At 34.5% G+C, this 27,610-nt stretch overlaps 2 protein-coding genes across 3 annotated transcripts in view; one reads left to right on the top strand and one right to left on the bottom strand.

Moving 5' to 3' along the window:
• Positions 1-1,225: 1,225 nt before the first annotated feature.
• LOC145684258 (uncharacterized) lies at positions 1,226-25,302 on the bottom strand. Of its 2 annotated transcripts, none has more exons than XM_081756385.1 (3): positions 25,236-25,302; positions 12,739-12,944; positions 1,226-2,085 (listed from the first exon to the last, which is right to left on the bottom strand). In XM_081756385.1, the coding sequence occupies exons 2-3, from the start codon at positions 12,941-12,943 to the stop codon at positions 1,679-1,681; spliced, it is 612 nt and encodes a 203-aa protein (XP_081612511.1). In that variant the 5' UTR covers position 12,944; positions 25,236-25,302; the 3' UTR covers positions 1,226-1,678. The 2 variants fall into 2 exon arrangements, with proteins under 2 accessions (XP_081612511.1, XP_081612510.1); XM_081756384.1 differs by having other exon boundaries at positions 1,227-2,085; positions 25,128-25,283.
• A 43-nt stretch (positions 25,303-25,345) lies between these two features.
• Positions 25,346-27,610, top strand: part of muc (dihydrolipoamide S-acetyltransferase muc) — a 63,701-nt gene continuing 61,436 nt past the window's right edge. Inside the window, exon 1 of the mRNA XM_081756383.1 lies at positions 25,346-25,542. Coding sequence (XP_081612509.1) covers positions 25,421-25,542 — 122 coding nt within the window. The 5' untranslated portion in view covers positions 25,346-25,420. The remainder of the gene's footprint in view (positions 25,543-27,610) is intronic.

Here is a 27,610-nt window from a genome sequence, read left to right as displayed (position 1 = left end):
ATATAGAAGAGATAGTGAAAAATAGCCTACATAATGAAGACAATATTTTGGAAATAGCTAAAATGATTAAGTGTACATGATTTGCAGATGATTTGGTGCATGTTGCGGAATCTAAAACGAAAAACTTGAGGAAAGGCTGCGGAAAATACGAGATGAAAATAAATGTTAGAAAGACAAAGCCCATGGTAATTGGAACGAAGCGATCAGTGTCAAATATAGAAGTAGAAGGGGAGAAAATAGAAAAGGTGATTAATTTTCGACACCTGGGTAGTATTATCAGTGATGATATGAAGTGCAAACGTGCAGAGAAAGCAAGGATAGAAATGGTGAAAGAAGAAATAGTGCAGAGAAAGCAAGGATAGAAATAGTGAAAGAAGCCTTTAGGAGGAATCAAAAGTCTTTTTTTTTTTTTAACTTGAATAGAGTTGAGAAAAAGATTAATAAAATGCTGTGGAGTATTGTACTGCATGGGGCAGAAACATGGGCATTTCGCAAATGCGACGAAAAACAGATTGGAAGCTTTCGAAATGTAGGCATGGAGAAGAATGGAAAGAATTAGCTGGATCGAGTGGAAAAATTAATGAGTATTAGAAATGGTAGGGGAGAAAAATAATAATTTTAGATATTATTGAAAAGAGGATGAGAAACTGGTTGGGACATTGGCTGAGAAGGAACTATATTATGAGGGACATGATAGAGGGTATGGTGTCAGGAAAGATAGGGAGGAGATGAAGGAGGTTACAGTTGATAGATGGTATCTAAACATAAAAATTGTACATGAAGACGAAGAGATTAGCTGAAGACTGTGGAACATGGATGCTTCTCAGTTGCGGCATGTGACATGTCAATAATGGCAGAATACCTATGATTATTATAACAATAAATGATTTATGTGCATGTACAGTCACGAACATTAATAAATGGAGGTTGGAGCCATAAGAAATAATGGCTTCAGCCTCCATTTATTAATGTTCGCGACTGTACCAACGTACGATATGTACTCGTTAAAAGCATTAATCGTTAATACGTAGTATTGTAGAGATTTAGACAACTACACCATCAAAACATTTTCCTATACTTTTCAGTATATATTCGGTTACTAGAAATGCCAACAAAACTTCACATTAACTACTGATGAGTAAAGTTCCCTGACTTTCCAGGTCTTCGCAATTCCCCATAAATTGCTTTTTTAATCATTTTACAGTTATTATTATTATTATTATTATTATTATTATTGAAAAATTTATTTCATTCTTAATTTAATATCTTGAAAATATAATAAATTCGGCTCATTTATATTTCACACAACTACAGCAAAACAAATTACAACTCATACAATTTTTCTTTCTTTCTTTTTTTTTTTACATCCTTTTGTAGAAGATACCAGGTCTGAGAACTTAACACAGACATAAAATTTCTTACATGAATATTCCAAACTTTACTGGATTTTTGTTTACAAACGTACGTGAATTCACTGCTAGGCATAAAAAAACAATTTGACATCAGAAGTTATTTCCTGCCGCCGACCATAACTAAGCTATCAGTCAGAGAGCTAGATTATTCTTTCTGTTTCATTTAGATACATGTATATGTTTATTTTGTCAGTGCTTAGAAAAATGTATTCACAAGCAGGATCAAACCTTAACTATAACTGTACACATTTTTTTAAAAAAAATGTTTACATTGGGCGACCCATTGTATCATATGACCTTGGGCATATTGAGACTCTTCGTGACTTATCAAAATCTTGGAACAGATTTGGAAGAAGATTGGGGTTCAAATTGGGATGAATATTGTTTCTTGGGTTAAATAAAATATAATTCTGTGCTGCTGATCCCTCCCAAACGTGGTTATTTTTATCCCGGTACAAGAAAGAACCTTCCGGAAAATTGTGAACAAACAATCCTCTGACGCATGAGTTATCGGGAAACGCATACACTCCTTTGCCATCGTATTCCATATCCACCAAACAACCAGAGAACTTACTACCATCAGGATATCGGATGAAAATACACGTCTTTAGGTCGTCCTTTTCCCAGATTCCGTGATACATATGACCATCTGCAGTTGTATGTGTGCCCAAACCTGCAACAACATAAAACATAACACAATAAAAATGGGTAATTCATTGATATTGAACAGGCATGCTGGATTCAACATTAATAGTGATTCAGACAATTGTCGTTCTGACCTAGGTGTAACAGTTGATAATTGTAGACCTAGGTGTAGTAGTGGTCTAACCAATCTCACCATGATTTTTGAGATTTTAATACATTTTAAGTGTCAAAGTATTCCTCTGTTTTAAGTACTAATAGTTGTTTTAAAACTTTAAAAATTAAAGATAACACAAGGATTTGAAATTCTGCTGAAAATGCAAATTCAGTTTCCCTTTTGTGATATAGTGGTCCATCCGCAGGTAAGTGCTACACTCTATGGGGATAAATAGAAAATAACCAACCAATAATCAACTGATAGTCTGCTCTTATCATGTGATTAAAATACGTAATGGAATGGCTGATACTGTAAATGCATTTATCTGCTTTTATGGTATTGTAGTTATCTTTACACAGGTATTCACCAGGTTATGGCGTATGCTGATGATGTAAATTTAATAGGGAATGATAGGAGTACAATAGAAAGAAATGCAGAGGTCTTATTAAACGCTTGCAGGGACATGGGTTTAGAAGTAAATGCTGAGAAAACTAAATACATGGAAGTTCGTCGGGATCGTAATACGGCAAATTATTAATATTTTCAAATATCAAACAATACTTTTGATAAAGTGGATACTTTCAAATATCTAGAATCAATATTAACAGACGAAAACCATTTTTTATTTATTTATATATCAGACTCCAGGCCCCAACGAGTCTTGGGGACTCACTTTAAGGGGCAATACAGTTACATTGCTTACACATATAGAAACATAAAATTAAATTGCTTACACAAAAATAAAAATAAGGCAGTATCTGTTGACTTTATCCTTCCATTCACTTGTTACAATTTTTTTCTCTTTAAATGCTGTTCCTTCTGCACTTACACTTCATATTCATAGTTTTTGCCATAATAGCTCTCTTATCCGTTTTTTCAATAATGAGTTTGATTTCAATTGTTTGTATTCAGTTGGAATTTCGTTGAAGTATTTTATAAGATAGTTCTTAACCCCTTCTGTTCCGTATGTTTTTGAAGAATAAGATTCCGCATGTATTTGTTCTTTATGTCTTGTCTCATAATTATGAAAATAACTATTTTTATTTACTATTATATTATGATGTATATTATTATTCATAACATTAAACATATAATACATAGCTGATTCTTTGGCTGAATAATCTATTGGTAATTCTCTAAACGCTCTATAGGTATTTAAATTTGGATTTAAACGTGGCAGACTATAGAGGGTATGTAATGCCCTTTTCTGTGTGGATGTAGTGCACTTTCGTTCGAACGTCCCCATAATATGTTCATGTACGTTAGATGAGGATGTACATATGCATACTCATGTACATGTACGTTACTGGAGATATATATTTAAGGTTCGGCTACAATATACAGTGAAACATCTATTAACGGACATCTCTATAAAGCGGACACCTCCAGTAACGCACATATTTTGTAATCTCCGAACACTATAATAGGAAAAAACATATTGGCAAACTTCCCTAAAGCGGACACTCTCTAGTACGGACACGGACAGTCTTTTTTGTCTTTTATATGTATTATTTACCTCCATTTTTTGAATAATGAGTTTGATTTCAATTGTCTGTATTCAGTTGGAATTTCGTTCAAGTATTTTATGAGATAGTTCTTAACCCCTACTGATCCGTATGTTTTTGAAGAATAAGATTCCGCATGTACGGACACTTTGTCTAGAAACAAGATGATAAGTACAGTAAAAGTACATTTTTAGTAATTCATACACGTGTTACCAAGGTCATCATCATCATCATAGGTATTCTGCCTTTATTGGCAGGTCACTTGCCGCAGCTGAGAAGCTTCCATGCTCCACGATCCTCCGCTAACCTTTTCGTCTTCGCGTATGATCTTTCTGTTTTAATATCATCCATTAATTGTAGTCTCTTTCGCCCCCTCCCTCTCTTTCCCGCCACCATACCCTCTAGGACGTCCCTCATGATACAATCTCTTCTTAGGCAATGTCCCAACCAGTTTCTCTTCCTCTTCCTAATAATATCTAAAAGTGTTCTTTTCTCACCCACCATTTCTAACACTCTCTCATTCGTTTTCCGCTCGACCCAACTAACTCTTTCCATTCTTCTCCACACCCACATTTCGAAGGCTTCCAGTCTATTTTCGTCACCCTTACGCAATGTCCACGTTTCCGCCCCATACAGCACAACACTCCACACGAAGCATTTTATGAGTCTTTTTCTCAACTCTTTGTTCAAGGTCCCACAAAACAGACTTTTCTTTCTTTTAAAGGCTTCTTTCGCCATTCCTATCCTTGCTTTTATTTCACGTTCGCATTTCATGTCATTACTAAGAACACTACCCAGGTATCGAAAACTATTCACTTGTTCTATTTTCTCCCCTCCTACTTTTATATTTGACACAGACCCCTTCGTTCCAATCACCATGGCTTTTGTCTTTCTAACATTTATTTTCATCCCATATTCTTCAAAGCCCCTTCTCATTTTTTCTAACATTTTATTGATTTTCTTTTCAGATTCTGCAACAAGGGCCATATCGTCTGCAAATCTTATGCATCTAATCATTCTACCTCCTACCGAAATGCCATCATCATCATGTAGGCTCTTTTTTACTATCTCTTCTAGATAGACATTAAATAGTGTTGGCGAGAGGCAGCATCCTTGTCGAACTCCCCTTCCAATTGTACTCTCTTCCGTCAGTTCTTCCCCTATTCTAACACTTACTTGTTGGTTCATGTATAAGTTTCTTATGAGTCTTCTATCTTTCCATTCCAACCCTATCTTTGTTAGAACTCCCAACAACAATTCCCAATTCACGCGGTCAAAAGCCTTTTCTAGATCAATAAATACAACATACACCTCTTTCCCTTTTTCTATAAATCTTTCACCGATCACCCTTAATAATCCAATAGCATCTCTTGTGCCCTTGCCTCTTCTGAACCCGAACTGCTCTTCCTCAACATCTTTATTTGTTCTTCCATATAACCTTCTGTTCAGTATTCGGAGCAGAATTTTAGCTGCATGAGATGAGAGCTGCATGAGTTACCAAGGAAGCATTGCAATAACATTTTGCCTTCTCAACTGTCTGCTCAGCAACCCAGACGAAGCGTCTCTGTTTAACAACACTCTCATGTCCTTTGCTTGCACCCCACTTCCACCCAAGCTGTTTTAGACACAAAAGTGATTGTTGCCCGCGATTGAGATGAGACATTATTCTACTGTTTCGCTACAATCTCTAATTTTTTCCCGCGGGTACGCATATTATCTCAAAAAAGACACTACTGGACTGCAATTAACCCACAAATTATAGCAACATACTGAAAACGTAGTAAATAGGGGGTTTAGTGATAAGTGTAAAGTGCAGAGAACTATAACATCTTATTTCCATATTGTGCCTCGACCACAGAGTATTGGATGGCGAAGGATAATGCAGGTACAGTAACATTTTGGTAATATTCGTAAATACATGAATTCATGATTTTTTTTTTTTTTTTTTTTTTTTTGTAATTACATATTACCTTGTTTACTAATTTGTAAGAAAATATTGAAACCTCTCTAAGGCGGACATCTCTCTATAACGGACAATTTTTGATTCACTACGGCTGTCCGCCTTAGAGAGGTTTCACTGTAGGCCTATTTCTATCAATTATTGGTAAGATTTTTTTAAACACAAAAATGCTTTGCGTGGTCCCCATTCAAGATGCTAATTAATTATTATTCCTAAATATTTAGTTTCAGTAACTCTTATTTGTTGACCTTGCAAATAAAATTTATATTATTGTCTACTTGGATATCTGTTTTCTTATGGAAACTTATATATACAGTTTTTTTCTACATTTAGTGAAATTTTATTGCAAGATTTAGATCTTGCTGTATTATATTTTTTAATGTATTTTTATTTACCGTTGTGTATAATATATACATATCGTCTGTAAATAATACTAATGTAACATTTAGTTTGATGTTTGCTGCTAACGTACCATATTCACAAAGAAATTAAATGTAGACTAAAAGCAAGGAATATGTGTTATTATTCAGTTCAAAATCTTTTGTTGTCGCTAATTCTGTTGAGGAATTTGAAGCTTAAAATGTATAAAACGATAATTATGCCTGTTGCTATGTATGATTGTTGAACATGATCGCTTACCCTGAGGAAACATCGTGGACTGAAAGTATTTGAGAACAGGATCCTGAGACGAATATTCGGACCCAAGAGGAACGGGAATAGGGAATGGGAGAAATTTCATAACGAGGAACTACGTAATTTATACCGTTTACCGAACATTGTTAGGGTCATCAAAACTAAGAGACTCAAGTGAGCAGGTGATATAACGAGAATGGAAGAAAATAGGAATGCTTTCAAAGTTTTAACTGGAAGTCCAATCGGAAAACGACTATTAGGAAGACCTAGGTGCAGATGGGAGGACAATATTAAGATGGATACCTCAGAAATAAGAATACAAAGTAGAAACTGAATCCAGTTGGCTAAGGATAGAAGTCAATGTAGAGCTTTTGTGAACGCAGTATTGAGCCTTCGGGTTCCAAAGCCCATAGAGTTAGTTAGTAGTCATCTCTACACAGGGTGTATTAAAAGTCCGGGGCTGCATTATGAGTAAAGATATGCAAAAATGGAAAGAGAGAAAAGTTTTGGAAATAGATGATTTTTGTTTTAAATATAGGCTGCCTCATCACTGTAGAGCCCAAACAGGTGATAAGATTTTAAAAATTTCACTATCCTAGATAGAAAATCACATATTGTCAACAACTTTCCTCTCTTTACATTTTTTTCGTACATTTAATGATAAGGAAGTTAGCCTACGACCCCAATGTATTACATAATTTGCATATAGCAGTTTTATTTATTTATTTTTTACAGTCCTAAAACTGACATGAGAGATCAACATTCTGTTCGCCCAAATAAGATACGTTAAGAATATGTTGAGTACATGAAAAAGCCCATATTAACTCTATATCCATATAGTGTAGCCACTTCAGTAGGGCCAAGAATCCAAACACAAAATACTTGTTAGCTGAACTCAACACTACTAAGTTATATAGTGTAACGTCTCTACACATCTTGTGGTTCGTGGTTCGATTCCAAAGGAGGGACTTTTAGATTCTATAGCTACGAATTATTTTTACTTTTTTCTTTTTAATGAAGAGGCATTGCTCATATAATCTAAAGCTTCCTGGAAGCATTTATGTAAACCTCTGATTTCTTAAATTAGTGAAATAGCAGATTCCTTTTAACCACAACAATGTTTCGTCTACCTTACTTGATACATTTTCCCTTTTACAACTTATTTTCCTATTTGTGTCAAGACAATGTTTCCTTGTTTCGTCGTGTCACTAAACTGTACTTCAGAACATTGCACGTATATTAAGCTCTTTTACAAAACGATTTCCGTCCACTTTGCACTCTTCAAGTTTGGAACAGTGATTTCAGCGATATTAAGGGTTTGTATTATTACCACGTCTGCAATTATCTGTGAGTTGGAATTCGTCAATGTTATTTATACTTGCTGAGGTTTGTCTTACAGTTTCGATTTCCTCAGAAAGGAACCACAAATGAAGCGTAAGATTGACATCCCAGCAAAGAAGTCTACACGGGGAACTTCTATCAAGATTATTACACGATCAACATCCACGAGCATGACAAAGAAGATGGACTTGCAGCTACTGACGAAGGTACAGTAATTTCTCCGAAACAGTTCACTGACAACAGCAGACTTACAATATTTACAAATTCCTTTAACGGCTTTCCTCATCTGCTCACTTTGTTATAAATAAATTTGTGTTAGTGTTTTATTTCACTAATTTACCTTTGAGCTACATCTTCCACATTCTGATAGACGTGTATTTAGCAGTTCATATTATTGAATGACGTGTACATTCATATTAAAGCTATCAAGGCTCATAGTAGAGAAACATCCCCGAAATATAATTACTTTAACTGCAAAGTATCTCTCAACTCTGAGGTCTTCTTTCACGACGTCAATTTCTGTATAACTTGGGGCGAGGAAATTCAAGTGTATGTTTCAAGTCTTGGAGTTTTTTTTTTTTTTTTTTAAATACAAATTCTTATTTTAATGCGCATATTTAATATAATAGCTCTAATCAAACTTTGGAAGACCTGGCCTCCTTCCACAGGATCGGTGCCCGTGATATATGTACAACTCCATGGCATGTTTAACTTCGTAAGGTGTTGAATCAATGTGATTAATTTCGTCCATTGTCAGAAACATTTTATGTCCCTTTTCATTTTATTAAAAGTACTAGCTGAACCTGCGCTCTCTACACAGCGCATCATTCGCATATGAGCATAAATCTCCTTCTCATTCCTCACAACATATGTACATGTCCCTTTACAGACACAAGTGAAAAACGCCTTGATTAAAAAAAAAAAAAAAAAAAAAAAAAAAGGCAAGGGATAACATAAAGGGGAGATTTTTTTCGATTATTTTTTCTCAATACCTCGCACTGTTTGTAAGTTTTGAGCCTACTTCCGGTTGGAGTTTCTAACTCATGTATGACCAGTGTTTTCTTTCTTCTTGCATGCAGCATGTAATAAGCAAATACATTACATATACAATTAATTAATTAAAATGTCAGTTATATATGGTGTTCAGTGGGCAAAATACTCAAAAAATAAAGATTTATCTTAGACTCGAGAAATAATTATTATCCTTCCTTTTTCATTATTATTTGGCCATGAAACAAACTCCTGAGTCATATACAACCCCAATATACAACAATGTGGTGTTGGACTGTATAACACATAGGATATGATGCTTTAGTTTTTTTTTTTTTTAATTTCAACGCTTCCAGTGTACCCTAAAAAAAATGTAATAAATCAATAATGACCATGTTCTTTTAAATATTCAATTAGAACTGGACAATCTACGCAAAATTTCCAATCGATCAGTGAAAACGTCATCTTTCTAGACTTTGTAGTTTCCGAGATCTCATTGTCGCAAGGATTGACCACAAACATATAAACGCCCTCAACATATAGTTTAAAAGAACTCGGAAGATGGAAGCAAAATTCACATGCATTGATTTTAGAGAATGCTTATTAAAATACAAAGGCTTTGAACAATAATTTTATATCATAAACTTTATGAAAAGATATAGTTAACTAATTTAGACTATTTAAAGTACAAATACTTAAAATGTTTGTCCCTGTTAAACATGAAATCACACATAACCGTAAATGAAAGATTTGAAAGCTAAAGTTATAGGTTGGAGCTCAGGCGTCTTTAATTGCTGTTGTAACATTTTAATAGATAGATTTTTGTTGTAAATAATGTAGTATTGCTAAGTTGGGAATATTTGACAATTTGTTACAACAACAAAAGTAGTTTTTGCTACAAAATATAGTGAAGAATACATTCGGAGAGTTTCGCTTTACTACCTGCTAAATATAAATTCTGTAATTTACAGAATTATAGTGAATGAAAAATTTTAAGTCTATGTTTCTCATTTGAAAAATGTTGCTGGTTAGACCACTATTTCTCCCATGTCCACAATTCAAATGTTAATCAACTGTATATACACTGTGACGACAATGCTTTGAAATTGCCTTAAAAAGACACTATGAAATACATGGGCTACTTTTATAGGTAAGATATAGTAGACTCTTAACCTAATACACGTAGAGATTAGAAAATTAGAAGATGGTAAATTAGAAGAAATACAAATTAATAACCGGGCCTATTCATCTTAGTCTGATATCTGTAAATTTTTCTAAGTGAATTTTGAGCAGGATGCAAAACCACAGATAAAGTAGAGGCAGAAAGGAGTGAAAAAAAAAAAAAAAACCTCTTTGTACTGGAATACTTTGAGATAGAGAGTTCACTTATTTAAATATACATTACTAAACTATGTGGAATTAAGGGTGCAAAGTTGCCAGATCATAATTAACTAGTTGTTTTCTATGTCTTCGTATATCACTAGCTCACCCACTAATTACATGTTAATGAAAAATGAAATACTGTAATTAATTTGCAAACTTGTTACAATACTATAACTTTATTCTCCGCCAGTGGCCTTGATATATATCGGCCAACAGCCGATATATATATCGAAATACGGCCAACATTTCGATTTTGCATTGCAAAGAATGGAGCAGTATCTCAACGTTGTCAACGCTTGGATTCAAGATAAATGTATCAGCAGCTAGCTCTTGAAAATTTCAGATATTTCAATAGATATTTTTAAGATTAACAAAACATTTAACAATCCATCTATAGGCGTATTAAATGTAATTTCTGAGCTATTTAATTAAAAAAAAATCAAAATATTATTTAAATTCACTGGATCCACTTATGTTTTATTATAAACTAAATACCACACACCCTTTTGTCAGTAAATAATTAAAGTATTGTAATTGAGTAAGTATAAACACCTTGTTTTGAAAATATTTATGAGAATTGTCCCGTGTCGAGGTATTTATTGACTGTAGAGAAACTTCTACACTAACACCAAAACACATTAGTTTTAGGGGTAAGCACACACTAGGATTTCGATAGTTTACCCCTTTGACCATTGCACTGCAAGTGCTCAGGCTTTATGTAGCAATCGAGAATATTAAGCAAACAGCATTATTTGTGGCGTAACATGAAAATCTGAGGTTCTTTCTGCATCTCTGATTACACTAGTGAATATAGGCAATACGAAGTTAAGAAATTGTATGTAGAGTTCGTTGTAAGGGTCTTTTAGTCTCTGAAGGATAGTTTATGCAACCAAAAACGTAGTTTCAACGACTGCTAGCGTAAATATCAGGAGATTTAATAATGTTCAAAAATCTATCAGTAGATCAGTAGTAAGTTGAAAATTAAGGAGATATACTGAAATATCAGTAACGTTGAAAACAGCATTAACTGTCGAGTTTTTAAAATGATAGTACTGGCTGTATCATAGACAAGAATACATACGGACAAGTATCTTTCTATATGAAGCACTGTTGAAATCCATTTTGATCGTCTGCACGGCTAAAGAACCAATCAATGTTCGATTTCGTCGCAAGGAGTTGACGCTCCCATCGGTTTTCACGCATGATGTCATGGATTGTCACAGTAATCAGCATGCTTTCATCTGCTCTGCTTGCTTGTAAGTAGCAGGTCAGTGCGAAAAGCTCAAATAGAAAATAAATCTTACAGGATATCTGTGTGCTACTTTTTTTTTTTTTTTTTTTTGTTTGTTTCTCCAATTGTAATCATTAGTATAGGGTGACCAGATTCTGACAAGCGAAAAAGTAGGACACAAGTATAATAGTATATGATAGTTCGTCGGCAATATACATGTCCTCATTTTATTTAACGTTAACCTTAAGGTAATAATTCATTTTTGTTAAAAAGAAAAGTACTGAACAAAAGTATTCCAGGAATTCAAAACAACTCCAAATGCTTTGATGAATGACAAAGTGGTTTATTTTTATGAACGTACAGTGAAACTTGGTGTTGGACTATATATTTTTTTAATCGATTTTCGAAGCGTGGTATTATATTAAAGAATGAGAGAAAATTTAGACCGGCATGAGGGAACTTCTACTTAACTTGGTTAGCATCACTGTCATAAGTTGAAGAAGAAACTTTTTCTACTTTACCGATATCTCAACAAGCCCTTCTCAGTAAAAGCAATGTATTTTAAAACAATGGTTTGTTGATTGTTCTCCTTCCCTAATCTTTTAAGGAGTGTTAAAAAACACAGAGGTTCATATTCAGGAAAAGAGTGCTTGTGATTCAAAATCTTGTGAATAAATGAAACATTAAGATATTGCAAATAAGTTAACTCAGGATATTTTTTAAAAAAGGAGGACATTTCTAGACTTTCTAGGCGTCTTCGCAACACGCAGAACAACTCTTTGAAAAACAGTACTATACTGCGAAAATCAGTACGTCTGGTCACCCTGCATTAGTAACTTTAAAAAGATACGAATTTGTTTCGTTTTAGGTTCTTGGACTACTGTATCTAGGTTTGAACATTATGTTTTTTGTTGTTACATACCAAGAATACCGCATTTGGATTCAAAATTTCCACACAACCGACGTCAGATAGAAAGTTACTCCCTTCGTTGCAAGTAAGAGATGCTGCTGTATACTCGTTACGTAAGATTTCAAGTTTTCAGCCAAAGTTTGTGTGTATTCTTTGCCCATGTACACTCATGCCCAAAATGATTGTCGCATATCTATAACTGTCTTCTTGTAAAAATATAATTTGATAATGACTCTGCAGGGTACTTTTAATACTCATACTATGTGTATAATCGGGAAATGTATATTTGTGGTAAATTTTATAGGAAAAGAATTATAAATACGAAAATTAGAATGAGTAAAACAAAATGTTGCTAAATGGACAAGAAAATTTTATTTTCGTTTTGTTGTTCTTATTTACTGCTCTTTTGACATGAAATTTTCCACATACATGTCTTTGCCGATTATACACATACTAACATTATAAGAAATACCAGGCAAATTCATTATCAAATTATATTCCTACAACAACATATTTATAGACATGCGACAATAATTTTGGATATGAGTGTATCTTATATTGACAATAAGCTTACCGTGTCTCCAAATCTGATTATCATTGGTGGCATAGAAAGATCCATCGTATACATCGCCATTGGGAAAACAAAACATATCTTTCCCGTAATGGGAATTGGGATCGTTGGTCGTTTGCTCCTGCAATTGTTGAATTAATTTATCCACATGAAGCTTCATCTGACTGTGGGCAAAGCCCACTTTCAGTGAATCACGATGATTACACATGCTGAAAATAATAAATGGATTTTTAAAACGTTCTCGTCATAATAACATACTAAACTTATACTGAAAATAATTTGTCATACTGAGCTAAGGTTGTCAAGTTGGGTTATAGTGGCGGCCCCTGAAGGAAGTCACATCGGAACATTTTATCGCTACAAGATAAGGCAGGCATGTCATACTCGCGGCCTTTGATTCATTTTTCTACAGCCCTCAATTGACACCAAGAAATTTTTTTAAAAAATGTGAATAACTTTTCACTTGTGAAAATGAGCACGTTCCTAGCTAGATAAAAGTTAACAGATATGTATGTGACCTCTATTCTGAAAATCGCCAAGTAGTATGTCTTCAGACATTCAAACGCTGGTTACAGAGAAAAAATGCCAGATGCCGGGAAAGAAACAATATGTATTCCCCTATTATCCGGGTTTCCTTATTTTCCTTCTATTTTCTAAAGAACTACAGAATTAAGTAAGATTTTATAGACTATTTTTGTTAACTTTTTAAACACATCATAAAGTATCAACATGGCCTTTTATTTATTTATTTAATTTATTCTTTTTTGCGGGTCGTACTATTCTTCACTGATGAATATTTGACCTACTTGAGATGCTGAATTTTATATGCGTAAGTTAAGGGAAGATAACTGATCTAATGGAGTAATAATTGCAGTAATATACGCAAAGGATAGTTACTAAATTTTAACCCCACTTTTTAAAAGATATGGGAAAATGTGAATTTACTATATTAATGTATGAACGAAAAAAAATCAAATTATGGAAAGATATAAACTATTACTATATTAGGCTATGGATGAAAAAGATTATTTAACTACTATATAAATTTCTCATATTAATATATGAATGGGGAATCAAATTATGATAAATTATAAATTTATTACGTTAGATTTGCATAGAATAAAAAGATATTACGGAAAAATATAAATATATTATATTAAGATAGAAATAAAGAGCAAATTATGGAAAAGTAGAAATTTACTATCTTAAGGTATGAATAAAAAATTCAAATTATAGTAATATAAATTTATTATATTAAAATATGAATGAAAAATCAGATTGTAGAAAAATATAAATTTACTATATTAGGATATGAATAAAATAACAAGATTAAAGTAATATGTAAATTTACTATATTAATATATAATTGAAAAATCACATTATGGACAAATATAAATTTATTATAGGAAAATATGAATGAAAAAAATATATTTTCAAAAAATTAGATTAATTATGTATTATAGTAAGATATCTATGAACAATGTATAAAGATATCTATGAATAAAGAAAAATATAAATTTATTAATATTATATTAAAATATGAAAGAAGTAATATAAAAAACTATATTAAAATATGAATTTAGAAATCAAATTTTTTTAAAAAAATATCAAATTTACTATTTTAATGCATGGTGAAAAATGTGATTATGAAAAAATATATAAACTTATTATATTAAAATATGAATGAAAAAATTCAATTGCGGAAAGTATTAATTTATTATATTAAGATATAAATAAAAAATTAATTACGGTAAAATATAAATTTACTATACTGAGATATGAATAAAACAAATAGATTATGGTAAAAACATGAGTTCACCATATTAAGATATAAATAAAATAAACAGTATATGATAAAATATAATTTTATTATATTAAAATATGAATGAAGAAGATTAATTATGCAAAAACATAAATTTATTATATGAAAATATGAATAAAATAAACAGATAATGGAAATACATAAACTTACCATTAAGATAAGAACAAAATATCAGATTACGCAATATAAATTAATAATTTATGTTATTAACATGTTTTAGAGAAGTCGAGTAGTACTGTTAAAATTTGAATAAACTTATTATATTAATATATGAATGAAAAATCAGATTACGAAAAAAAACATTAATTTGCTATAGCAAGATATGAAGAAGAAATTACATTGTGAAAAATGTAAATTGACTATATTAAGAAATGAATAAAAATCAGATTATGGAAATAACATAACTTTACGATATTAAATTATGCATTATAATTGTACATATTTTGAAGCGGTTTGAAATCGGGTGTTACAACCCTCTCTCCCCGTTGATGTTATTCTGTGTACGCTACTGAATTATTGCATACAAGAATTAGTACGTTAAGTTTTCTTTCCTTCGTCTCTAGCGAGAAAAATATTAAATTTTTGCCGGTTTGACTTCCCTCAAGAAACACCATTGATAGCTTACTTGGATCCCTACTCGGCAGTGTAAAATGCATTATCGCTCAAGGCTTTAAACTTATATTATACGAGTTGTATTCAAAAACTATCGAACCTTTCGTTGGCAAAAATACAATTATTGATTTAGAAATCCGAAACACTAATCCGCTTTCAAAGTAGTCTTCTTGGTAATGCATACACTTCTCCCAGCGCTCCCTCCATTGTTGGAAACACTTCTGAAACGCAGTGTTGGGAATGGTAAGCAACCAGGCCGTCGCATTCCGCATGATGTCTTCTCTTGGCTTAAATTGACTTCCTTTTAGTGGCATTTTCAGCTTGTGAAATAACCAAAAGTCACACGGAGCCATATCGGGTGAGTAGGGAGCCTGATAACACACAGGAATGTTGTGTTTGGCGATGAAACAATGAATCAAATTTCGTGGACACTCTCCTCATGCCCAAATTCTCGTTCAAAATTGAATGTACCGATGTGATTGAATGGTTTCCGGTTGGGTATCGCCAAGCTTTTGGCAAAATTTGATGTAATATCGCTGCTCAAGTTTTTTCTGTCATTTTACAAAAAAACTGAAATCCGACCACCGCTCACTACACGTCTTCAGTCGTTAGCCGAATGCCAGTGACTGACTCTTTCTAATGGCAGGAAAAAATTCACGACCGCGCATGAGTGTCTCCTCTACATCTACACTAAAAAAGGTCTCCCGCGTATCATTGGTTTACACGAAAAAAAGTAAGGTTCGATAATTTTTGAACACACCTCGTATGACTATTTTGTTCTTTCGAGTAAATTATCTCCCTACCGCATAATGCAGTTTCCGGTTATGTATATGCTGTGCGATTGCATGCATGATCCAGCCATCTCTGTCAGTTATAATCTACAGAGAGTGGACATACAGTATGTTCAGAAATTTGGTGACCAAAATCCGCGAGATGATCCCTTGTATCAGATGAAAGAAAAAAAAGTTCTAATTATATGACAAGATGTGTATATTCGCGACTTTTCGCTAGTGTCTCAATCTTTTGTCCACCTCTCCCACCATTGAAAATATCTTGCTGCGGTTTCTAGTCCCAAGTACTGCCAATGAGAAATCTGGGTGGTTTACGTCACGCGTTGAATCATTGGTAGTACTTAACAGTGACTTTCACCTGAGATAGGCGCGTTTCATCCCATAAAATAAGTAAAATTGGAATCATGTGAAATCTTTCGGTTTTATGTCTCACGCTTACACTCTGTAGGCTAAAGGAGATGGCTGATCAATGGAACTGAATTATTAGACTTCCAGACTATACTATGCATAAGTGTCGGAAGTCTTATAAAACGGCTTTGTCAGTATGTCCGTCTGTCTGTCGACAGGTATCACAGTGGGGCCCACCCCCCTTATGTCCATGACGCACCCCCTCAATTGTCTATCCGTAGGTGTTCTTCCATGAAAAAAATCTTCTTTTCGATTAATTTTTACACCCCCTCAAACATATTTATATAGATTTTTGACCCCCCCAAATATTTCAATGACGCAGTTTGCGTCATAGCCCCCCCTTCTGTGGGCACCCCTGGGTATCAGAGCAAAACAGTAAAATACATCGAGATGCGATTCTTCTTTTTGCAATCGATTCAGCGTCCCAAGAATAAGTTTCATTTCCTCAAATAGTTCTCTACTCAAAGCGGAAGTGGTTAAATAAGCATTTATCAGCCTTTATTCGCAGCATTCCTGGCCTTTTAGTTCATATTTCCTCAGACAAACGTTGTAAAAGGGTGCAGTAGTGTTGTGAATTGACAGTCTTTCCCTTTTCCAAGAAATCAATCAGTATAATCCCCCTAGCATCCCCAAAAATGATTCCTTATTTGCCGACAAGACTTGTTTGACTTTCTTTGGGACAAGAGATCCAGGTAGTTTCCATTGCTTCGATTGTTGTTTTGATTATGGGGTATGGTGATGTATCCATATCTCGTCCATAGTCACAAATCAACCAGTAAACTCCTTCACATCAGTTTCAAACGGTTCCAAACAATCATGGGAAAGGATGAGTCGATTGCGTTTGTGTTCAGCTGAAAGCAACTTGGGTACCCATCTCGCGGACACCTTAGAAAACCCTAATTCTTTGAGGATAATGTTTTGTACTCGTTCATAGGAAATACCCACAGTCTCAGCTATCTCTCGGATTTCGATTATGTGGTCATTCAAAATCAGATCCCAAATTTTGTTGAGATTTTCTGTAGTGCTCGACGTTGAAGGCCTGCCACTGAGGGGCTCATCTTCAAAGCCGTTTCTGGCACGCTAAATTCAGCTACCCACTTTTTCACTATGGAATACGATGGCGCAGAGTCTCCTAGTATCTCTATCATGTCCATATGAATTTCCTTTGATGTAAAGCCTTTGTTATGCAGGTACTTAATGACAGCTCGATGCTCGATTTTCATCATGTCACAAATTTCACTTCCGCTGACAGTACTTGTAAACTCCTCACCTGAAACAACAGAGAAATTAAATTTTACACAGTGACCACCAACGGTATAGCTACGCAGCGAATGTACACAAACGTAAAATTACTTCTTTCTTAGTCAGGCCACGAACTTTCCAATCCTTCTTCGTATGTCATATTATAGTATTTGTTCTAAGGGATCAATGTTGAAACCAGAAAATAAATTCTACCACTTTCGCTTTGAATACAGAGTTAACGGAGGAAAGGAAACATATTCTTTGGAGACTGAATCAATTAAAAAAAAAAAAAAAAAAAAAACGCTTGTCTGTATCTTTTACATTTTTTGCTCTATGGAAATCAACATTGAAGCCGGAAGTAGTAGTAAATTTCTAACACTTGCGTAATTCAGTGAGTGCTCAAATTGTCTTCATAAAGCAGAAGAAAGCTATAAAAGCAATAAAAGCTTTGCCAGATACTGTATCATATAGACCATTCTTTAAGGAAATGTAGATCATGACAGTTCCTTCTTTGTACGTTTATAGATGCCTTATGCACATTAGAAAAAAAAAAAAAAAAAAGGACGGTATTGGTTGTCGCAATAATGTTCACTCATATAATATGAGACGTTAAGATGATTTAAATATCCAACATTTTAGGCTAAATACACCCAAAGAAGCTATAAATACGTATACTGGCATGAAACTGTATAATGTATTGCCAATACCCGTTCGACGGATGTATAATGTCGATTTCGAAAAGCATTATAAAGTACTTCTTGTAAATAATTCTATTTATAGTACTACTGAGTTTGAACACAAGTGCAAATTATAACAAAAAAATCTGATTTTTGTATATTATTGACGTTGTCTATTGCAACATTCGTTGTTTAATGAACGACAATAAGAAATATTATGTTCTTTTCTATTGGGGTTAAACTTAAACTTTCCTCGAGACACTGAATCGATTAAAAATACAGCTTCCCGCAAGTATGCTGATTTTGTTCTGTGAAATAGGAAATTTATGCTTTAATGTACTTGAGATTGACTGAAACTGAAAGATTAACGGATGACATCGAATCTATATTCTTGGGACGCTGAATCGATTTCAGAAAACTGCTTCTCAATATCTATTACAATGTTTGATCTGACAGCCCTTTCTCATTTGGCGGCGAATTGCCACACAGGGTAGAAAGACATTGCAAGCAATGGAGTTTTTCACATAGGCGCGGCGGTCGCCGCAAATATACGCGGCGAGGAAAAACAGCAACCTCTCCCTGCTAGAAAGCGGCGCGGCACATTGCCACGTATAACCAAGCGGGACATTACAAGCAATGAAGCTCTTCGCATATAGTCGGCGATCTGGCGATCTGCCGCTTGGGTATTGGGGGAGGGAGCAAGTGTTGCCAGGAAAGAGTAGAGAGTGGTTGCGATAATATGGATGTATGTGTGTTTTAATATATATATATATATATATATATATATATATATATATATATATATATATATATATATATATATATATATATATATATATATATATGAGGAGTGTGTTTGTGTATGTTTTTATGTTCTAGCCTAGAACACCTCGAGTGCTTTCAACCAAACTCGTTACATACAATATATGACAAAAGATATGTAAAAATAATCGAAAACGACCGATACTACCGAAACGTCGAATCCATAGGTCGTTGATTAAAAACAGTCCAAATCAATACAAATTACTTTTTCTATGTAATAGAAGAATGGGATAAATGTGCGGTCAGCGTTGGACAAATAAGCTTGTAATTCTATAAATTTCTGTTGCCCTAGATACTATCATATATTTCAAGAATATTACATATTTTACAGTCTTTAGCTATATATTTATGTACTATTTTGCTATCCTGCATATATATATATATATATATATATATATATATATATATATATATATATATATATATATATATATATATACAGTAAAACCTGTCTTCAACGGACCCTTTATTAAACGGAAAACTGTCTTAAACGGAAATATTTCACGGTCCCATGAATTTTGGAGAATAAAACGTGTAAAACTCCCTTCATTAAGCGGAAACTGTGTTACGCGGACAACGGAAAGAAAAATAAACATTTAACGGAAAATTCTGAGTTCCGGACTACAGCGTTTAAAAGATGTTTAGACATTCTGTGAGACATATACATTACACTGTCTGCGATAAAATGTTCGTTTTTTTCTTAAATATTTCTGGACAATGTTGACCTTCCCCAACCACTACTCATATTGACCTCCACAAATTGTCCTTAATCCCCGCAACTTAATCAAGAATCATACGGAATGTCGGAAAGAAGAAAACGAAATAGAGGAAGAAGAGGAATACGATACCGAGTTCCAAGAAGAGTGTAGAATAAATACATATCAAGATTCTCTCAGAAGTTTAAAGGAACTGCAAAAATTTGCCTTACGGAAAAATGATTCTGATTCACTTAGTATAATTTCTCAGCCTAAAGTATATGCGGAAAGGCAAGCAGCCAAGCAGCAATGTACACAGAAAACCCTGCTTGGCTATTAGAAAAATAAAGAAAACGTGTGCATAGCATATTTTGTATTCATTTTATTTATTTATTATTATTATTTTATTTTTTTTCTATTTATTCGTAGAAGAAAGAAGTACTGTAATCGAACAATGTACGTACAGCAATATATTTTCCCAGTATGCCCCTTTATAAGCATGTATTTTTTTTAAAGAAAGGAAAGGTCTACCTCCACTAAGCGGAAACCTGACTTTAACGGAAATTTTTGCAAGTCCCGCTCGATTCCGCTAATATATATATATATATATATATATATATATATATATATATATATATATATATATATATATATATATATATATATATATATATATATATATATATATATATATATATATATATATATATATATATATATATATATATATATATATATATATATACACAGGGTGACCGCGTAACTATGTCACAAAATTTAAGGGATGATTCCTGACACAGAAACAAGAAAAAAAGTTCAAATAAACTTTTGTCCAACGTACATAATTTCGAAGCTACAAGGTGCCGAAAGCGTGGGAAAATGACATTCAAAGCTCTATAGCTCGACTATGGTGAATGATAGAACTAATGCGGCATGGTCACGTCAAAGACACCGAAGCTGCTGTATTCAAAAATGCTTAGGTCGAGATCGTGCAATTCATGCACAAGGGATTCCCCAAAGGAGCGTAAGGATTCCCGGATAATCTGTCAAGAAAGATGGGTCGAAAAGGATACGGATGAATAGCTGTCAAAACTGCTAGCAATAATGCGTCTGTACTAAGTCGATATCTCGCACAAACACAAAATGGTGAACAGTTTTATACGTGCCATGTGTGGTTGCATAACGCGCACTAAATAAGACATGAAAGGAAACATGAATGGAAAATGTGAATAATTTGGTACAAATGGTAAATACATGATAGTACACTGTCCTATCATTGAACAATCGCTTTTAATAAAAGGTAATAGTCATGAAACGTACTAAAATGTTGTAAAAGGATCACACTATTAAAGTCTTTCTTCCATGTATTGTTGTCATTGAAAACAAATAAACAAAACTGAGCGAAACAACCATAATGCAAAAGAGGTTGTTTCCTAAAAAAAAGTCACAAGAATGGGAATAATGTCTTCAATCAACATTTTTCAGCAGGATTGAATGCAGCCAAGAACATCATCAATTACCTGTAAACGAGACAAATCTCCCAATTATCCTACAATAGGTGATGGACATGGCGTCCCTCTACTTCAACACAGGCGTTACAGCGTCGCAGTAAGTTCTGACGCATCCGTTGTAACAACCCAGGATCTGTTCTTATAGTATCACAGGCAGCGAGTATTCGTGCTAATAGTTCTTCTGCGTTGTTTATAGGCGTTTCATAGACAAGTGTTTTGACATGACCCCACAAGAAAAAATCAAGTGGAGGCAAATTTGGGGAACGTGCAGGCCAATTACAAGGACCGCCTCTTCCAATCCATCTGTCACGAAACGTTTGATTCAAATACTCTCGCGTACTAGCTGAAAAGTGAACTGGGGCGCCATCATGTTGAAACCACATCCGTTGACGAACACCGAGAGGGACATCCTCTAATAACTCTGGAAGTATGTCTCGCAGGAATCTCGTATACACTGGTGCAGTTAATCGTGGTGGTAGAAAATATGGACCTATTATATGATCACTGATAATACCCGCCCACATATTTATGGCGAATCGGTCTTGGTGGCCCCTTTCCACAATTACATAAGGATTTTCGTCTGCCCATACATGACTATTGTGACTAATAAATATCCCGTCTTTCGTAAAACAAGCTTCGTCGGTGAAAAGCAAGTAGGAAGCAAACTGCGGATCAATTACAGAGCGTTGGAGAAACCACTCACAAAACCGAACGCGAGGTTGAAAGTCAGTTGGACGTAAGGCCTGAACCCTCTGCGGGTGATAGGGATGTAACTGTTGCTCGTGTACTACTTTCGAAACAGTATCTTATGCTACTCCCCTTTCACGTGCTACTTTCCGGGTACTTACTGTTGGGTCTTGGGCAAACCATCAAGCACTTGTTCTTCAAAGTCCGGAGTCCTTGTGGTTCTTCGTTTTCCTTGGTCGTAGTATTGAGGTTGTAAATTCCCCGTGTCTCGTAAGCGTTGAAAAAGTCTGGCAAACATAGTATGGGCTGGACGTCTTCTTTGTGGATACTTCAGTCGATATAACCTATCAGCTACTCGACTGTTGCCATTTGCTTGACCGTATACAAATATCATGTCCGCAAGTTCTGCTATCGAATACTCCATTTGATCTCACATTCGAACAAGCAAAGCACAAACTGCACTAAGGAACTCGTACGCTACGAACAAACCACATGAAGAATGACCTTCCACCTTCCACAACGCCTTCTAGTAGGGTTGTCTTATACAGTACTTTCCTTACCTTCGATTGTTTTCTACGACAGAAGGAAGAACAAATGCTTGTGATCGAACCTGCAAACTGTGGCGTACTTCGGGTGATAACAGCGTCTGTGAAAACAAAATATCTTCTAAACGATAACAATATATCGAAATGATAAGCATTCTAGACAAAATCTCGGAATCAGTCCTGCAAAAGATCGGAAGCAGCGTCTAAAACAAACGTGCTGATAAATTGTTTTTCCTTGTTCTTTTTCAATGTTCGGGTAACGCACATTACGGCTAATGATAAGAAACGGATATTTTACTGTTGTTCTCTGGCAGTGGTTAAATTAACATGGGATGGCGGAAAAATCCTCTTGTAAATCCTCGGCTCGTATCATCAAATAAAATAAGATGAAAGCACCCATATCCCCCGGTTTTTCCCCTTAGTTTTACTTGCTTTCAATGACAAAACTACATGTAAGAAAACATTGTTAGTGTGATGTTTGTACAACATTTTAGTACGTTTCATGATTATTCCCTTTATTAAACGCGTCTATAAGTACAATGAACAGGACAGTGTACTATCATGTATTTACCATTTGTACCAAATTATTCACATTTTCCATTCATGTTTCCTTTCATGTCTTATTTAGTGCGCGTTATGCAACCACACATGGCACGTATAAAACTGTTCACCATTTTGTGTTTGTGCGAGATATCGACTTAGTACAGACGCATTATTGCTAGCAGTTTTGACAGGTATTCATCCGTATCCTTTTCGACCCATCTTTCTTGACAGATTATCCGGGATTCCCTACGCTCCTTTGGGGAATCCCTTGTGCACGAATTGCACGATCTCGACCTAAGCATTTTTGAATACAGCAGCTTCGGTGTCTTTGACGTGACCATGCCGCATTAGCTCTATCATTCACCATAGTCGAGCTATAGAGCTTTGAATGTCATTTTCCCACGCTTTCGACACCTTGTAGCTTCGAAATTATGTACGTTGGACAAAAGTTTATTGGAACTTTTTTTCTTGTTTCCGTGTCAGGAATCATCCCTTAAATTTTGTAACATAGTCACGCGGTCACCCTGTACATATATATATATATATATATATATATATATATATATATATATATATATATATATATATATTGTTACATAATAATTCGTAATCCGGATTTTAGTAATACTGTAATGTACCTTAGCAAAGCAAGAGAGAATTGATTATGTGATATTTGATAAATATACCATATTTTATATATTTTATAACTATCTTAACACTGCTATGAGTGTAATTTCTTGAATAGTCCTTTGAATACAAAGACTAGAGCAGTGCTTTAAAGAGACTTGAGTCAATAGTCTGAAGGATTAAAACAAACGAATAAACCCGAAATATAATAATAATAATAATAATAATAATAATAATAATAATAATAATAATAATAATAATAATAATAATAATAATAATAATAACTACAGACAAGCCTTGGGCTCAGTGGTTGAGTGCTGACTTGGGAATCTGGGATAGATCTCAACCATCGACTTTCCTGACAGGCCCGCAACCAGCCACAGAGGTTTGGGAGGGGGGGCATGGATATGTTAGGGGTGCCAAGTCATTAAAAATTCTCTTGCACATATGTAAGTTGTGGGTCCCCTAGCCCCCTCTAGTTGCGGGCCTGTTTCCTGAAAGGATTTTATCCTGGTTTTCCCAGTCACAACAGGTGGATATCGGGATGGTATTTTAAATATCCAGAACCTGGCCGTTATTTTGCTCAAGTCTATCAATTGTGGAAACAGTATAGAAAAAACTCCTTCAAGGTACCACTTGTCTAAAATAAGAGTTAACCTATATGTGCCTCTGACTTTTTTTTCTGTTTGACTTAACAAAGCGACTAGAAGACACTTTTTGCGTCTGTCTATTGCAATCACCACAACACGACAAGAGTCACAAGATTTTGTTTCTTCAGTTGCACAGCAACCTTGCTCGCATATTTTACATTCGCGGTGAAACGCCGCGTTATATGAAAGGGGACACTTCTCACGCGACAAACTGCCGCAAGCGGCGACGGCAAATCGCCGCCTCAATGTGAAAGAAGCTTGATACCTGTTCAGAGATAGAGAGGTGGACACTTGCGATACTTATTGACAGCAAACCTCCGGTGATGATTCGATCCCAGCTCGCACCGTGTGGACTTTGTGGTGGACAAACACTGTGCCCGTGGGTTTTCTCGGGGTTCTCCCGTTTCCTCCCACTTTCTTCATTCCACCATTCATTTATTTCTCATAATCACCGTCTCCTTTAGCCTAACCGGCATATCCGTGGGACGTAAAACTCAAAGATTTCATTTTTCATTTCATACTTATGGACAGCATAGCTTGGAAATCTAATAACTTAACATTTTTCAAGCTGGTCTAGTGGTCAGCGCCTGTGCCTTTGGTGACATAGTTCCAAGTTTGATTCCATAAGTGAGAAAAAAAAATCAAAACCATTCATCTACGTTAATCATCCATCTTCTTGCTTAAAGGGCATACAAAAATAGCTTTATTTGATCGCAATCTTACATCTTCATTTTAAGTTAAAAGTAAATTCAATACTTACGTAGTTTTTGCACATATAAAGGGCACAGACAATAATGATAAGATTACCGATTTGCATACGCTTCTACTATTATTTCATGATCTTACACAACAAAATTCTAAAGATCACCTTTACAAGTTCAATCACCATACTCTTGAATGATTTGCACGTGGCGTCTCTGGTGATCTTCCGTTGCTATATATAGCAACTTGTGTGATGCTGCTGCCATCTTCTGAGGACATCAGGAAATACGAGTAAGCCATTTTTGCACCGAGCCGGGAAGGTGTAAGCGAAGTAGAAACGATATTTGCATTATGTTTCGAATTTCCTTCCTTTGTAGGAATGGTTTATCAAGATTACCGTCTAGAAGTACCGCAAGGACAACTGTCATTAGATGTGTAAGCGTAGAATGTGTAAGAGGAAGAACTTTACTTAGGTATGGACGATTCATTTAAAATATACAATTTATTTAAATACATATGTGTTGCATGCTGTTGGGTCATGTAAATGAATTAAAAAATAGTATGACTTAGTTTTTGTGGTTCCCAAAGTTTGTGAGAGTTATTAGAGAAAAGGGATGGGTTGGGACTCGTTTTACGTTGTAAGTAATTTCCTCCAATTGAAAGCACATGCAAATGTAACCCCTCGGTCAAGGTATCTATTTCTGTTACCTATATGCTTATGTAATAGGGTTTTTAAAATGCAGTTATGTGTATGGAAGTCTAATGTTCTGGCATTAATTTCCTTAGTGTTTCAATGAGTTTTTCCGTAGTAGTTCATTGTTCCCATAGAAGCAATAACTAGAACATTATTGAAACAAATGAGTTTTCGATAGCATAATATTTGTGATGGATATAGTATACGAAAGACCGTCTGAGTTCCAGAAGAAGCTGGACGCTCATACTTTTAGGGATTATTCATTGAGTATCTACGAACTTAGAAAGGGGGTAACAAACCCACTTTCATTTACTTATCCACTGATACGAAAATAAAAAAGAACGTACCTATTTGCCCTTGTACTTTATATGCTTAGCGCATTACATTATATGCAACAAGGATTTTGGTCTGCATCATGATATAAATTTAAAAATATTTAACATTTTTCGAATCGAAATCAACAAAATTTATTCTAGAAAGTAAAAATAGAATGTTAAGCACATATAATGAAGACAACGCAGTGATTTAATTTGGTAACGTATAAATATATAATATGAAGTATCCTCGCGCACGGAAGACAGGGGGTTCTCATGTATACTATTACCTTTGTGATAATCGAAGTTTATTAGCTCTAAAATTTATGTATCCATATGAGGTAACTAGGCTTTTATTGGCATTATTTGCATGAAAATAGTGCAAGGCTGAATTATTTTTGTTTAATATTCCAAACCGAATAATTATAAACTTCCATTCCTGGCCCTCGTAAATGTAAAAGATTATATCGGCTTATAGGTTAAGAAAAAGGCTTAAGTTTAGAGTTGCCCCTCCAGTCTGAAGGTGCTCTTGTACTTTGCAACATACAAAAACAATGATTAAAGTATTAAAAATTGTTACCTTTCACGTAACTTCAGTACTCCGTGGGTTTCACAAAAGTTTAAAAGGTTTTCTTCCTTATTTTTGCGCATCCGTTACACCTGTTCGCCATATTCACCATATTTTACAACTACCATGCTGCTGAAACCTTCCGCATCCGGCAAATAGTACTAACTTCCACATATCTTTTCTCGCATTAAACACAACTCTCATGCCGAACTTACATTCCTAAACATCAAATAAAAACTTTAAATTATCATTTCTTACCTCATTTCTCCTGTAAATTTTCCTGATTTTTATAAAAAGCGGAGGGGTAACTCGAAACTTAACCCAAGAAAAATACATCACTTTTCTTGCTGCTTTAAATAATACCCCAATATATTCTATTGTTATTTTCGTGGTCCATGTCCAAATAACTGTTTACAGACTGGCAATATGTTACAAAACTAGGCATATATCGGACAGATGGGGGCCACATTTATTACCAAAAATTTTTACTTCCTGGTTAGGTTAGGTTTGGTTTGGTTTGCTTCCTTATTTATGCCTTTACCTAATTTTGCCCCCATCTGTCCGACATAACTCCAAAACTATTATTACATGTGCTGGGTAGTTTCTACAAAGATGTTTTCTGTCTAGTATTCCAGAGTAGGATAAAATTGGCTTTCCGTTCAAAGCAAGCGCGCAAGCGAGGGTGGGTATATGCGTAAACTAATATTTTCTTACGAACTATAATCAATATTGAAATTGAGAATAGGTCGTCATAAAAATTGTAATTTTACGGTTAGAATGGTAGACCATATGTGAAAGAGAATTCTATTAGACATAAATTTCCGCCGGCGGAGTAGTATTGCACAGTGTATTTAATCTGTATATTACGTTAACACGTTTCTCAAACTATGACAAGCTATAGACGATTAAAATAAGTTAGTGCATATGAAAATGAAAGGTAACTATATTAAATATTTTTCGCCTGG

The sequence above is a fragment of the Thermobia domestica genome, chromosome 4 (assembly GCF_964235325.1).
Source record: "Thermobia domestica chromosome 4, izTheDome1.hap1.1, whole genome shotgun sequence".
NCBI lineage: Eukaryota > Metazoa > Arthropoda > Insecta > Zygentoma > Lepismatidae > Thermobia > Thermobia domestica.
Note: the sequence above shows the minus strand (reverse complement) of the source record. Positions and strands in the feature narration are given on the sequence as shown.

Coding starts and splice junctions, on each gene's coding strand:
- LOC145684258 (XM_081756385.1), bottom strand. CDS start 12,943: ATGTGTAATCATCGTGATTCACTGAAAGTGGGCTTTGCCCACAGTCAG. Junction 2,086..12,738: donor TAATCAGATTTGGAGACACG/GTAAGCTTATTG, acceptor ATGTTGTTGCAG/GTTTGGGCACACATACAACT.